This window comes from Uloborus diversus, chromosome 3 (genome assembly GCF_026930045.1).
Source record: "Uloborus diversus isolate 005 chromosome 3, Udiv.v.3.1, whole genome shotgun sequence".
NCBI classification, from domain to species: domain Eukaryota; kingdom Metazoa; phylum Arthropoda; class Arachnida; order Araneae; family Uloboridae; genus Uloborus; species Uloborus diversus.
In genome coordinates this window covers 146,766,962-146,781,483 of record NC_072733.1, presented here as the reverse complement: position 1 = coordinate 146,781,483, position 14,522 = coordinate 146,766,962, and the positions used below count along the sequence as shown (strand labels likewise).

The window sequence follows — 14,522 nt, the reverse complement described above, 5'->3', positions numbered from 1 at the left end:
ACCGTGCCGCGATGCATAAGTCACATCTTCGGCGCATTGAAGATCGAACGTTAGCGAAAATACCGGGCGTGTGTGTGTGTGTCCCGGACTTCCCGGTGTAACAAAAACCACTTGTGCGCATGCATCGTCATCTGATGCTTTGCTTTACGTAGCAACATCTATCGTGTACATTAGAGAAAAACTTGACAGTATTTTTGATGCATTAAAAATAATAAACATGTTTTCTCCTCGTATTCGTGTCCTGTCTTCCTTGTGATTTGTGTCGTCACTATCGCGTCAGGAAAGCGTTTCCGACCATGCATTGTATGTGATTTCCCATTGTCTAGGTGTATTCTATATTCTATTTGCCCTGAAAGTCTGTAAACGCTGTACTGATACACCCTGTATATATGAATTCTCCCCCTCCATTAGACTACAAGACAGTTCAGGCTCTGAAGGAATTTTTCCCTTTACCTTCCTTTATATACATAGAGAAAATCAATCCCCACACAGTTTCTTTAAAATAAATAATTGAATCAATAAAGGAAATAGAAATTATTGAATATAACAGGTTTCAGGATTCAAAAAATACAAAGTTTTTAAAACGTTTTTAACTTTCTGTAAAAAGCTTACACATCTTTAGATCTGTCATTTCTCAGGTAAATCAACCCAGGTAGCATCAACTCATCGGATTTTGCTCGGCCGATCATCGACTCCTCCTAAACTCATCGCGTAATGCACGCTGATATCGTTGCGATCAGAATCCGAGAACGGTTTTCGATGAGCTGTTTTTTATCGGAAAACTATATCCTTACGATCAAATTTCCCGATGAAAATTTGAGGAGCTGCATTTCATCGGAAAAAGAGATCGTAACGATCAAATTTTCCGATGAAAATTTGCCTAGCTACATTTCATCGGAAAAAGAGATCGTAACGATCAAATTTTCCGATGAAAGTTTGCCTAGCTACATTTCATCGGAAAAAGAGATCGTAACGATCAAATTTTCCGATGAAAATTTGCCGATCTGCATTTCATCGGAAAAAGAGATCGTAACGATCAAATTTTCCGATGAAAATTTGCCGAGCGAAATTTCATCCGAAAAAGAGATCGTAACGATCAAATTTTCCGATGAAAATTTGCTGAGCTACCTTTCATCGGAAAAAGAGATCTTAATGATCAAATTTTTCGATGAAAATTTGCCGAGCTTCATTTCATCCGAAAAAGAGATCGTAACGATCAAATTTTCCGATGAAAATTTGCCGAGTTACATTTCATCTTAAAAAAAGTAGGTCGTTTAAATTTTCCGATAAAAGTTTTCCCAATCTAAAATTTTTGGAAATCTCCCAACTGTTAAAATAGGATAAGTTTTATTATTCGAATATCCGACTATTGATCAAACGTAGGCTATACGGATCAACATTCAGGGTTGAGAATCGGAGGAAAAATGACTGAGACTTTGACTCCGAATCCGATTCCTGGATTTTGGAAAGGTTTACTCCGATTTGCTGCAAAATCAATTCAACTTTAACTCCACGATTCCAACCCCGATTACCTCACTGGAATTGCGAACAAAATGAGACTCCGACTCTTGAATGATTTCTCTCTATCTCCAAAACAATTCCATTCTGTTCAATTTGACTCCCAAAATTACCGACTCCGACTCGGTTTGCGAGCAAAATGATCGACTCCGACTCTTCACTAGCTGGCGCCACAAGTATATTCACTGAATAAAATTCTCACTTTCCGTTCAGAAATCTGTCATGGCCTTGCCCCCCGATAGATGGCGCCACAAATGATTTTTCATTTAATACATTATTTTCCTCCTTGTGGAGAGCGTTGCTTGTCTAGTGGTTAGCGTATGAATATCGTATTCCAGAGGTCTAGGGTTCGATTCCCGGCTACAGCTAATTAGATTGAGCTCATGAATCACGTTCATCAAAAGTTGTTAAATTAGAAATTAACTAAACAAGTTATTAAAGTATATTAAATAATTGTCCCAAATGACGTCATCCGAAAATACCCCTTCTGAAAGTTTTAAAGATGGCGGAAGTGTCACGTGATCATCCAAGATGGCGGACCCATCTTCCCACTGTTCATTTTTTTTCCTCCTGCTTGTCCCTATATCGCGGTTGTTATTACTTCTCATCGTATTTTCATCCTAAATTCATCGCCTCGGAACAGCACTGCCCGTATAATGGTCCAAATCTCATCGTATTTTCATCCAAAATTCATTGCCTCGGAACAGCACTGCTCGTATATTGCTCCAAATCTCATCGTATTTTCATCCAAAATTCATCGCCTCGGAAAAACACTGCTCGTATATTGCTCCAAATCTCATCGGTATAGGGAGCAAAACTCATCGGATACCGATGATCGGATTCTACTATTGCCGATGAGACATATTGGAGCAATTTCCGATGAAAACTCATCGGAATCCGATCATCGGCCGATCATCGACCGATCAAAGTTTGATCGGATTTCGATGAACGGCCGATGATCGGCCGATGAGTTGATGCTACTCGGGAAAGAGTTGATTATAACCAGTACATTTTCCCCATCTTCTTCCTTGATTGATAGGCAGCATCAAATAGTTCAGATTTTCCGTCCACAGCGTGAAAGAATTTAGATATCGTTTACAATTAGTTTATTTAAAAATTTAAGTATTATGAAGAAATATTATGATTTTCCGCACTGAAGTTTCAAAAAAGCAATTTTAGACTATCTTTGGCGATGTTAGGAGGCGGAGTCTGGAAACTCCTCTCCCCAGGCATTTTGCAAAATTTAAGTCTTAAAGACTTGATTTCGGAAATCTCAAGTAGTGTTAGGGGAGGGGGGGGGGGGGGGAATGAGTGCAGTGACTTTCCTCCGGTAATTTTTCGAAACTGAAGTTCTAAAACGCGCAATTTTAGACGAAATTAGATGATTTTGAGGGGAGGGGTTTCTAAAAGTTCCCCGGAATTATTACGAAATTGAAGTTCAGTTCTAAAACGAAATTAACACCTCATTCAACGGAAAAAGTTCAGGGACCATGATGGTGTAAATCTCTATGTTTCAGTTGTTTTGTATAAAATGCTGTGGAATTCCCCCCCCCCCCCCCTCGCCTCCTAAGCATGAGCAAGCCAAATACATAGTGAGAGGAAAATTAAAAAATCAACCGCCCCCTCCTTGAAACATTACGGGATCCGTAATTATATAGGAGGCGTTGGTTGAACAATTGTCGATTTCCCTCCATACGCATAATCTTTCCCGCAAGAGCGGAATAGCCGGAAGCCGAAAAGCACATTCCCTTCTTACCTTCTTTGTCCAGCGAATACCTCCGGGGTTGTCGGCAAATTGAAAACATGTTTGACAGCACTAATAAAAAGAAAGAAAGAGATAGGGAAAAAAAGAGTTGCAGAAAATTTAATTTTTCCCATTTTGAATTGATCGAATTCTCGAAAATTTATTGGCTGAAACAGAGATTTTTTAAAATTTCTTCCTAATTTGGATTTTCGGCAGTGGCTATTCCAAAATACTGAATTCGGGTATAAATAAAATAAATATTAAGATATGAAACATGTGAGTCACAAACATTTATCCTAAACAATATGTTACAGAAATGTGAGAATCATGATTGTTACATTTTTGATGCAAGATGTAGCAAGTAACTGAATTTGAAACGCTCTGCCCCCCCCCCTCCTCCTCCGTATTTGTTAGAAATAGAAATTTTTAAATTGAAGGTTTATACCCACATTTTCTCACATTTTCAAGGTTTGAAAGCATTTGAAAATGTATTTTTTTTTCAAGTAGTTTTCTTTCTTTCTTTTTTTTTTTTGGAAAAATGACGCCATTTCTCGGGAGCTGTGGGCCCCCAACAAAGTGGTCCTAAGTTATAGCTTGTTTGGCTTAAAGGTAAATCTTTCACTGGTCACACTTTCACGATGTCGTAACGCAAACCCATCAGAGCCCGACTAAGTAAAAGTGAGGCCCAAGGCCCACAATAATTTTGGGGCCCCCTGAAGGCTATTATTTTAAAAATGTATGTATTTTTTGCATAGTTGTAATGCTATGCATAATTCTTTAAGGAATTTGGGGCCCCTTAGGAAGAGGGGGCCCAGGTCTAGTAGGCCAGTGCGGTAATCAGGCCATGAAATCCATTACTCAACTATAAAATTAAAAAATAAATAAATAAAATGCTTATATTAGGGGTTTTTTTTTCTGAAACGGAAGAGAAAATGATGCTTAATAGTCCACAAAAAATCATTTCTTGAAAATATAATTTTGACTAAGTAAAAATCTCTTTGGAGAGAATATTAAATTAGTAAAATTAGAATGAGAGAGAGAGAGAGAGAGGGAGATGAGAAATGTTCAGTTGAACAATTATTCATTTATGAAGCAATTTATACGCTTGTTCTCATTAAATCATACCAAATCAGTTACTATGTCTTTTTAATAAATAATTTATTTATTTATATTTATGTATATAACATTAGTTGTTTTGTACACAAAATGTCCACCATAGACTTCTTTTGACGTCTACATGCATTGTATATAAGTCTTTAATGTCTAATAAACAATTCCAGATAAACAATTATTTATATTTGTTTTTGTTCAGTGTGTCTAGTTAAAATATACTACGTACCCCATTCCCTTCTAACTCTCTCTCTCTCTCTCTCTCTCAAAAAAAAAAAAAAAAAAAAAAAAAAGCAGAAAAGTCTTACAACTATAATTGAAAACGTTCACTGAAGCACCAAGTTTACGGGCCAAATTCAGAGAAATAGAAACCCAAGGGGGGAGGGGTCTAAAATTAATGTTTTCACCGGGCATCACCTTGTTTTAATTGGGCCCTGTAACTTATATAAAACTAGTAAAAAAATGATCTAAAGCATCCTGGCATACAGGGCCTGATTATCGCACAGGCCAACTAGGCCTGAGTTTGGGATCCCATCTTCCTAGGGGGGCCCAAATTACTTAAAGAATTATGCATAGCATTACAACTATACAAAAAATACATTAAAAATAATAATAATAATAAAAGTAATGATTTGTTTATGGAAAAAAAAAACCTTAATGGAGAGCTTTTATGCATTCTGCCAGTAGTGAATTTAACATGTCTAAATTATGGGGGGGGGGGGGCACAGGATTCATAAATGCACATGATAAATGATTTACATAGTTCTGTGATAGACAAAGAGGTCCCCAAAAATGCATTACGACGAGCCTCAAACTTGTAAATCAACCTCTGCATTATGCCGTTAAGTCCTCAGGGTGCCTCCAAATCATTGTGGGCCTAGGACCTCAATTTTAGTTAGTCGGGGCTTTGCTGGCACAGAGCCTGTATAAGATAAAAAGGGATCCTAAGCGAAGACATTTTTTCGGAGTCCCCATGCAGTCATTTTTAGTCATTAGCTAAACCAATTTTAGCCATTTGGGGGCCCTTAAAAAGCAGGGGCCCTAAGCGACAGCCTAGTAGGCCTATTCAGTGATAAGGTCCTGATACTGGCGAAAAGTATAAGGAAGATGATCGAAACATGGTTACACAGGAAATCACAGAACTGTAAAATCATTTTTCGCTACAATTTTTTTTTCGCTTCGTTTGGGGCCCTGCCTAGTTCGGGGGCCCTCGATGATCGCCGACTTGCCGACCTGGACAGTCCGGGTCAGAGCGGATGAGCGTTTTGCTAGTAGTGACTGTTGTGTCCGACCCTTACCCTACTTCAGTAATGAGGCACTTGCAAAACTTCATTCTGAGAAAAGGATAACTTTTGAGTTTCATTCACGATTCTGCAATTAAAAAGTCTATTTGAAAGAAACAAGCTACAACGTAATGTAGAAATAAAATTATGTTTTTTTTTTTTGAAGAGCCAGCTGCTATTTTCAATGTTGGTAAAATCTATTACTGCACAGCGAAGCTTGAAACTTACTTTTACTTGATAAAATATTGCTTCCAGTAATGGTAAAGTTTTGGAGTAAAAGGAAATCCATACATCCTCTAGTCTCTGCAGAAAAGTTGATCCTAAAATAGGAATGGCCAGATAGGGTTTTATAGAAGTTTTAATTTAAAGTAAATTTGAATGTAATTTTCTTCTAGCGCATACACTCTGTACGTTTAAATAAATCGTCGCCTCAAAGCAACAGTAGGATATCTTAGTGTTATTCCTGGGATTAGATGTCTTGCTGTTGCTCTGAGGCGACGAAAAACACATTAAACATTACATATTATGTAATGTTTTTTGAAATAAGAAATAAAAAATATCGAGTTAAACTATACTATATTCTCTCTCTCTCATTTAATATAAGAACTCTTAGAACAATCATAAAATTTAAACACTTATGATCGAAATATACAATTTAATCGATTCGTCAGAAGTGTTTAGCTTACTGTTGCTTGAAAAAAGATTTTATTTCAGCCTAGTATTTTCCAGATTGCAAGAAGAAATATCTGTACTTTAGAGCCAGAAGGACGTAAGTCACATCATGATAATTTTATAGGAGAGAGGGAAAACTTGGCGCATGCAAAGGTGGGACGCGCGGTCTTTTAACTCTGGTAAAAAGTTGAAAAGGATTTTTTTTAAGAACTATGTTCACATAGCTCGTTGCGGAATAGGCTTCTACATGCAATGCACTAATAAACGAAAAATCGCAATTTTCGGACTTGCGTCCTTCTCGCTCTGAGGTACAGGTATGTTACTGAGCTCTCTCCAAATTTCTAGCCTTTGATAGTATCTTATTTTTCCTATTATTATTATTATTATTATTATTATTTTATTTATTTATTTATTTATTTATTTATTTATTTTTTTTTTTGACATTTTGAATTCTTGGTGCTCCATGAAAAATGTCTGGTGAACCTAGTTCCACATGGGTTCTGTGTGTTTTGCACTCTTATCCGAAAACAATGTAAATTGTTTTCCCCCCATTTGTTTTCACTTCAAATAATTAAAAATAATAGAAACATTAAGGGTTATACGTTTTAGTACACTTATACAATCTGCTTTATAAATAATGTTATTTATTCTTAGTCGTTAAAGAATTTGAAATTTTCATAGAAAAAAGCAAATATATATTATTTTATAGAAACATAAAATTAGCAAATTAAATATTATTCACTTTTTGTAAGGAAGTTAGATTTTATAGATTTAATTGTCTGAGGTGCAGTTCGTTTCTCGAATCATTAAAGGACGTCGACGGGCTATGTGTCGGTTCTGGCGTCTAACCTAATTGATACATTTATCAAGGGGAACAATCACAACCCTGAATTTGGATACATTCTATGGTTTTGATTACAGGGTGGTTGTATAAAATGTTTGTTTTTGCATATATGACCATTTAAGTATAGTTCCAGAAAATGGAAAAGACATTATTAACTATAAGCTTAAGGACGGTGCGGGAAAATAATTTAGTTCTATAAGTTACAGAAGCAAAATTTTGAAAACTTCCAATTGCAATACCTACATTTTGTTACAAAGCTTTGGACAGAATTGGAATGTTATTTTTAAAGCGAAAAATAGTGCTGCTAAGCAAAAGCGAAAGGAAAAAAGAGAAAATAACAACTGTGTCCACATAGAACCAGAATTGCTTTTCCATTGGTTTCCACCACAGTTCATACTTTGTCCTTGTTTCTGAGCCTGAACTACCTACTGAATCTTTTTGGAAGCAGTATAAATTAAAACGAAGTTATGCAAAACTACAGACCTGGTGAATGATGACAATTGAATGTCGTAGCTATCGTCATCTCTATAAACTAAGCAAACGTGTGCTACCATTCCGAGCGTCCAGTCATCTTGCTTTCTTAACAATTCACTTAAAAAAGTCTTAAAAGCTTAAACTAAGAAAACGTTATGTTCGATTTCAACGATTCAGGTCCCTTTGACGTTAATTGTGCATTAAGCAGATTCAAAGTCTCATTCGGTCCTAATGCCACGTGGGTTCACCCGTACACGATACTAAAGTGACTTTGGTGGTACATGTGTTAAGTGTCCCGATCCGTGACCTTTTCTCTTTTAAAGAGATTTTCATCCAAGATATAAGAACCAGTACTTGTTATCCAGGGTGCCCACCTGGAGGGGGAGACCCAGTCTGCGCCCTTGCGATTTGGGGGGGGGGGGGTTGAGAAGGTTTTTTATCTTTGGGAGGGGTTTTGCGATATTTATGAGGGGTGCGCCCTTGGTCTTAGGGAGTGGGCACCCCTGTGTTATCAACCGTTGTTGACTGATTAGTCATTCCTGATTTAGAACACCTTTCTAACCGTTGTTGACTGATTAGTTATTCCTGATTTACAACAGCTTTCTAAAGTCGTGTGGGTGCAAGATGATGTGGTTGCCCTTAATGTTGTATCTTCCAATATGAACATTTTGTTAATGCAACCAGTTTTTAATTACTCTTAATACCTCTGTACCTGTCATGGTATGATTTCACTAGTATTTACTTGTCGAGGAATGATGGACTTTCCCAACCTTTACTTAGAGCTGCCTCATCTTATCGAACAATGTGATCCTGCACTGACTGTGGGTAGAAGACTGCAAGCTAATAACAACTTATTTTATGAGACTCAATGCGACACAGAGGGTGATATCAAAAATTAAATGTTGGTGGTTACAAAATTTTTATTCCTTAAGTACCAAAAGAAAAAAAAATGCATTTATGATTTTATGCTGATTGGTGACATGTTGTCACTCAAACAGTAATTGTTTCAGCTCAACATTCTTGAGCACATAACTCATGTAACATCCAATTTTAAAATCTTCTTCTGTAACCTAAAAACGGAATACTTGATAAGATGTCAACGTCATGTATTGGCAAAGATTTTTTTTCCAAGCAGCACCTTGCGCATTAGCCAATATCGATGGGAAGGTAATAAAAGCAGACATCAAGATTTATGGCAGTTGGAATTTTTCTTCTAAATATTTTTTAAAATAAAAGCGCTCGAAATTTAAGTTTTTATGGAAGTACTTACTATCAAGTCTTTTCAGCTTTCCAATTACAGGAATCATTTCTTTTGTAATCCATTCCTGTAAAACAAACATGAGTTTTCTTTAAAATTTTAATTAATTGCATTGTATTAAATACATTGAAGAGTCAAGCTTCGAGGACGCAATTAGGTAAATGTTTCAATAAATACATTGAACAAGTACTACATTATAATCTGCATTTAAAACTTTTGTTAATGAGTATGTAAAACGAAAAATTGCAAATATGAAAAATATTATTTACTATTATTTGCTTTTCTTGGATTCGTATTTACTTGCCCAAGTTTCGTGAATACACAGTTGTAGAACGAATGTGTATGTAACGAATTTGTTGTTTTACAATATTAGTGAAAAATTTATCGAAACATTATTCTACCATAAATCCCTCTGTACCCTTTTTATAACAAGTAAATATAAAGAACGGTAAACCACATAACATTTGTTTTTGTTGCTAGTGTTTCTCTATAATGTGTTTAAAACTTAAAACTGAAAATAAGACGCATTTGTATCAATGAAAATCACAAGCATTCTAATTAACTTAATAAAACACACGAATGCTACATTTACTTAGAGAAACATTGACAAAACTTACTTTATAGCAGTCAGAGAGGAAAGTCCCTGTTTTAGAACGGAGTATGTTCCTAAAAGTAAAATTATTTCTATATTCTTAGCTTACAAAGCAAAAATAAACTATATTTAGGGTATACCGGGGCTAGTTGGCCTTAGGAGTGCGTTCGCTCAGTCGCAATATTTATAAAAATGTAACCATCGTACAGTGTTTTCCGCTTAGTCATTATACGAAAATATCATTGAAGAAGCAGCGTCCATCAAAGAACCAGCTAGAATTTTTGCCAAAGTGAGTAAATTTTATCTCTTACAAGTAATCGCTTTTGTATTTATTTATAGATTGCAATCTTCATTTTAAGAGGGATGATTGCTCCTAGTTATTGTTGAATTTATCTGCTTATTGAAATTCAGAACAATTTCTTACTTTCGCGAAAAGGAAAATGACCATGGACTAGGTTAGTTCAGGTGTTACTGACAAAATTATATTTTGCATTGGAATTTGTTGCAATGATGGAAATTATGACAAGGAAGGCAACTAATTCCATTTCTAACTTAATATTGTTCAGTTATTGTAGTCTCAGTCTTTTTCGGTTTATTATTTATTTACATGGGTTTGCATTTTTATAATATGATATCATAAAAGAAAGGTGTGTGAAGGATTTTTTTTATACGGTATGATTTTTTTATATATAAGATTTGATCAAGGTTTGACAATTTCTTTAACTTCTACATTGTCAAAACATTAAATAAATGTCACAGGTCAACTTAGCCATGTTGGTCTGCGACATTTGACTGAATTTGTTTTTTGTTGTAATGATGAAAATGATGACGAGGAATGTAACTAACTCAACTTAATATTGTTTAATTATTGTAGTTTTAGTCAATTTGGTTTATTATTGATTTACATGGTTTTGCATTTTTATAATATGATATCATAAAACAAAGATTAGGATATTTTTCTTTACGATATGATTTTTTTATACATAAGATTTGATCAAGGTTTGTCTATTTCTTTAACTTATACTTTGTCAAAACATTAAATAAATGTCGCATGCCGATCTACCCCGCGATCGAGACCCAAGTGGCTAGGTGTCAATCTTTGCCTCTTAGTGTAATACTGTAACATGTAATTAATAATGTAACATGTAATTAATATTTCTAAATGTTTAATCCTTTAAAAAAAATCATAGAAGAAAAATCGGGCCAGCTAGCTTCGGTCTACCCTACCCAATATATTACTCTACCTCGTAAAATACGTATACACCAACTGCTAAAAATGAAATTATTACGAAAATCCAATGCATAAAGAATAATTATAACTAGTTACTCTAACGTGGCAGATGGTATATTGAGTAACGGATATAGTCAAGATAGTACTGATATAAATGACCTAACCATAACTCTTTCACCATTTGTTTACAGTTTTCTTAATGTCTATCCGGTTCTCACAATGTAAAAAAGTTAGTGAAAAAAGGAAATCTAAGTGCTTACTACAGCAGTTGAAGAGATTTTGTATGGGAAGGCATGATAAAGGAAGATGATGAGAACGAATTAGAGCCAAAAGAATGACTTAGGGCTGTAAAAATTTTTTTTCTTTGAACCTTACTCCATAAAATCGGTGCAGCTAGCTGCCTCCACTGCTCTTTAGTAACTTAACTGATATAACTGGTGTAAAGTTACACATCGCTTGTGGAAGGTTACACCATGGTAATGTAACTATAGCGTAACCTCTCACTAATTTCTACGTAAGGTTACCCCAGTATTTCCTGTATGTTTACAAAGAAATTGCTTGAAAGGTTGCACATTAGCAAAAATTAAGCTTTCATCTGACTTTCTTGAACGATTTTTCAAGTTCGTGCTTTATACACCAACTATTCATTTACTTTAATATACGAAAAACACACTTTTATCGCACTAAAAGAGAGGAAATGACCTGTGTATGATGTCGAACACAGAATGCGAATCTTAGGCAGGTTGCAGAGCAAGAGCTATTACCTCTTGGCCACCAAGGACGGTTTTCGTTTCGCTAACAGTGTTTCTTTCAGGCATCTCTCCAGGGGGCAGTGCCCCCCTCCCCCCCCCCGAAGGAGGCTAGCTGCCTCCCCGGGGAAAAAATTCGAAAACACTTGTTTTACTATGTACAGATTTAAAAAAAAGGAAATTACAGAAAATTCGGAACTTTAGCATCCAAGGGGGGGGGGGGGGGGGGGGGGGGGGGGGGGTATCGGCCTCTGCGGTCTCAATTTTGTCACTGTCGATGGAAAGCCCCTTTCTGTCAACAAACTGCTAAAAGCATATTTTTTCCCCCTGGAAGTATACGTGCAATTAATTAACGAACAAGATATGTGTCCCCCCCCCTTTTTATTACCTCTTACGCTTGTTACTTCTGTTGTTGTAGGTATGAGGTGGTTAGAACTATGTTATCTATTATTTATCTAGTTGTTAACTCACACAATACATTGATGAGGTTCGTATCGGAACCTTCTCCACTCTGTGGGCACTCATGGAGTCATGATACATCTCCTTGGAAATCAAAAGTTTCCTGGAAAAGGATCATTGTAAGGAGAGGAAGGGATATTGGGCTGTGAGTTATCTTTGGCTGGCTGGAAATGCCTGTGTAGCCTATATTCGTTCCTCTTTTAAATGAAAAATAACAGTGTCATTAACGTCTTCTATTCGAAAGAAATGTCTGAAAATTCGGCATATTTTACTACCCCTCCCCCCCTTATGTGATCCCACAGATTTTTAGGCCGACAAGATTTTTAGCCAATTAGAAAACTTTTGAAAATCTACGCAGATTTTCTTTGAAGAATTATATTGTAATCATTCTTTAAATCATTCTTTTCTTAATTATTATTTCGTAATCATTCTAGAACTTGAAGCCATCAAACGTGTGAACTTGTTTCAAGTCTTCCTACAGAAGTCTTCACTATCTTTAGAGATCATCTTTGCAATTAGAGTCAAAAACAAAATATTTTGTGGGAAACTTTTGTTTATTAATGTACTTTTTCCCCTTAGTTAAAAAATTTATTTACAATAATCACTCATGGTAATACTGCACTGTTCGTTTTAAAAATTGTATGCAAGAATGAATTCCATATTTAAGTCGCACACTTTTACATTAAAGTCATTCTTCAAGTTTTATTAGATTGACAGCTTTATCAAAGCTAATTTTAATGAAGTTGTTTAAAAATAAATAAATAAACTTCCATACATGATATGTTTTTAAAATGATCTCTATCTACTTAATAATTAATACTCCTTACATACGCCTCTGTTTACGATTCAATCGAAATCCTAAATTGAAACTAGTTTGAGGTCCCATTACATTACTATACTAACATTTTTTTTTTTAATTTTAAGTAAAAGAAGTAACTATTTGAAAGTTTCTCATGCGTGCGTGTTTGACAATTAATAATAACTTATGTTCAAATTTAGTAATATTATCCATTTTTTTCAATTCAAAAAATTTAAAATATTTCATTTTTTAAAAATTCCTAAGTTTTTTTCTTAGTTTTATTTTTACTTAGTTTCAATTTTTTATTTAATTAGTTATTTATGTTTTGCACATATTACAAAACCGTCGTTTGCATATGTGCATATGTAATCGCTAATTTTGGCCCCTTTTGCCGTTTAGTGCATATAAACGGTATTTTTAAAAAATGCATATTACTGCGTTTTTATTTTTTTTTTCACTTCTTTCTTCACGTAAGTTATAAAAAAAAAAAAAAGAATTGAAAAAAAAGAGCAAACATTTTTTTCGTTTTCAGCGCATATTTTTTTTTTTTTTTTTAGCCTTTAGTAAATATTTTGAGTATTTTTAGTGCATATATATGCATGCATTTCTTCATAATTTTTAGTGCACATAATCCAGGCTCTAATCATTTTCCTTGTCTTTTTTTTCCCTGTGAACCTTGGTGAGAGTTTTCTTCACTGTTTGCAATTTTTATTTTATTACATGTATTGTCAGTTTTAGGAATTGCAAGACAATCTGATGAAACAAATTTCGACTTCAGAAGGAGCAATTCAATGAATATTTGTTTCTGTAAATATGCTCAATTTAAAATATTTTTGTTACATGATATTCATGCGTCATTGCGTGTTTTATAAATTTAAAAGTTTCTTATGCACTTACAGAGTGACAGAGGACCGTCAATATGAAACTTTATAATATTTTTCTTAGACTGATTTTGTGTATATTTTAATGATTAAGAAATGTTTTCATTACATTTTTTTTGCATTTTCCAATCAAAATTTTTGTTTTTCCTAATATTGCAGTACTGTCATTCTTATGATCTGTTACATTTTTATGGCAGCGATATAATAAACCAGGAGTGTTTTTTAAAACTCATATCGTCCCGCCGGTGGACGCGTACAGGGATTTATTTGAGGAGGGGCGGGTAAATCAAACATGAAGGTAACTTCGCAAATTGAAGTTATAAAATTATTCAGAGTTGGTAGTTTTGAATTTATTTCTTGTGTGGGGGGGGGAGGGTTCATGTCCCACTCCTTAAATACGCCCTTGACCCCTCCGAACTCTTAAAGTGCCGCACCCCCTTAAATATGCCCCTGCCCCCCAAACTTTCAAAGTGCCCCCCCCCCCCGGAGCGAAAAGTCTGAAAGAATCACTGTTCGCTTTTAATAAGAATTCACCCGCTCTGCGTCGATTCTGATCTTTACGCATGCGCTTTGAATTCTACTGAACCCATAGTGCTAGGTTCTTCCAATAATTTGAGTTTTTAAAACTGATGCTACACACTTCAGAATTCCAGTAACGTTACACTCATGAATACTGGTAACCTTACACATTCCTTTTACAGTGAAGCTTGGACACTTGAAGCTAGTATCGCGAAAACCGTTAAATGTATGCGGCATTATATAGCAGTGTTGTTAAATTGATTTGAGGCTGAATTATGAATAAAAATTGTAACAATATGAATTTGTGACCTTCATCAACTAGGTGAATTTCAAACGGAGTGGTTCTAGTGTCCAGAACTAATGGGGAACGGATTTAATAGGAAACTTAG

The 14,522-nt window shown here is 35.1% G+C and overlaps 1 protein-coding gene across 2 annotated transcripts in view; it reads right to left on the bottom strand.

Moving 5' to 3' along the window:
* The window catches only part of LOC129218705 (proline-rich protein 5-like), a 57,502-nt gene that overhangs the window by 19,021 nt on the left and 23,959 nt on the right, over positions 1-14,522 (bottom strand). For both annotated transcript variants that reach the window (XM_054853027.1, XM_054853028.1), the window contains exons 3-5: positions 9,521-9,569; positions 8,916-8,970; positions 5,884-5,975 (exon numbers count right to left, since the gene is read on the bottom strand). In XM_054853027.1, coding sequence (XP_054709002.1) covers positions 5,884-5,975; positions 8,916-8,970; positions 9,521-9,569 — 196 coding nt within the window. The remainder of the gene's footprint in view (positions 1-5,883; positions 5,976-8,915; positions 8,971-9,520; positions 9,570-14,522) is intronic.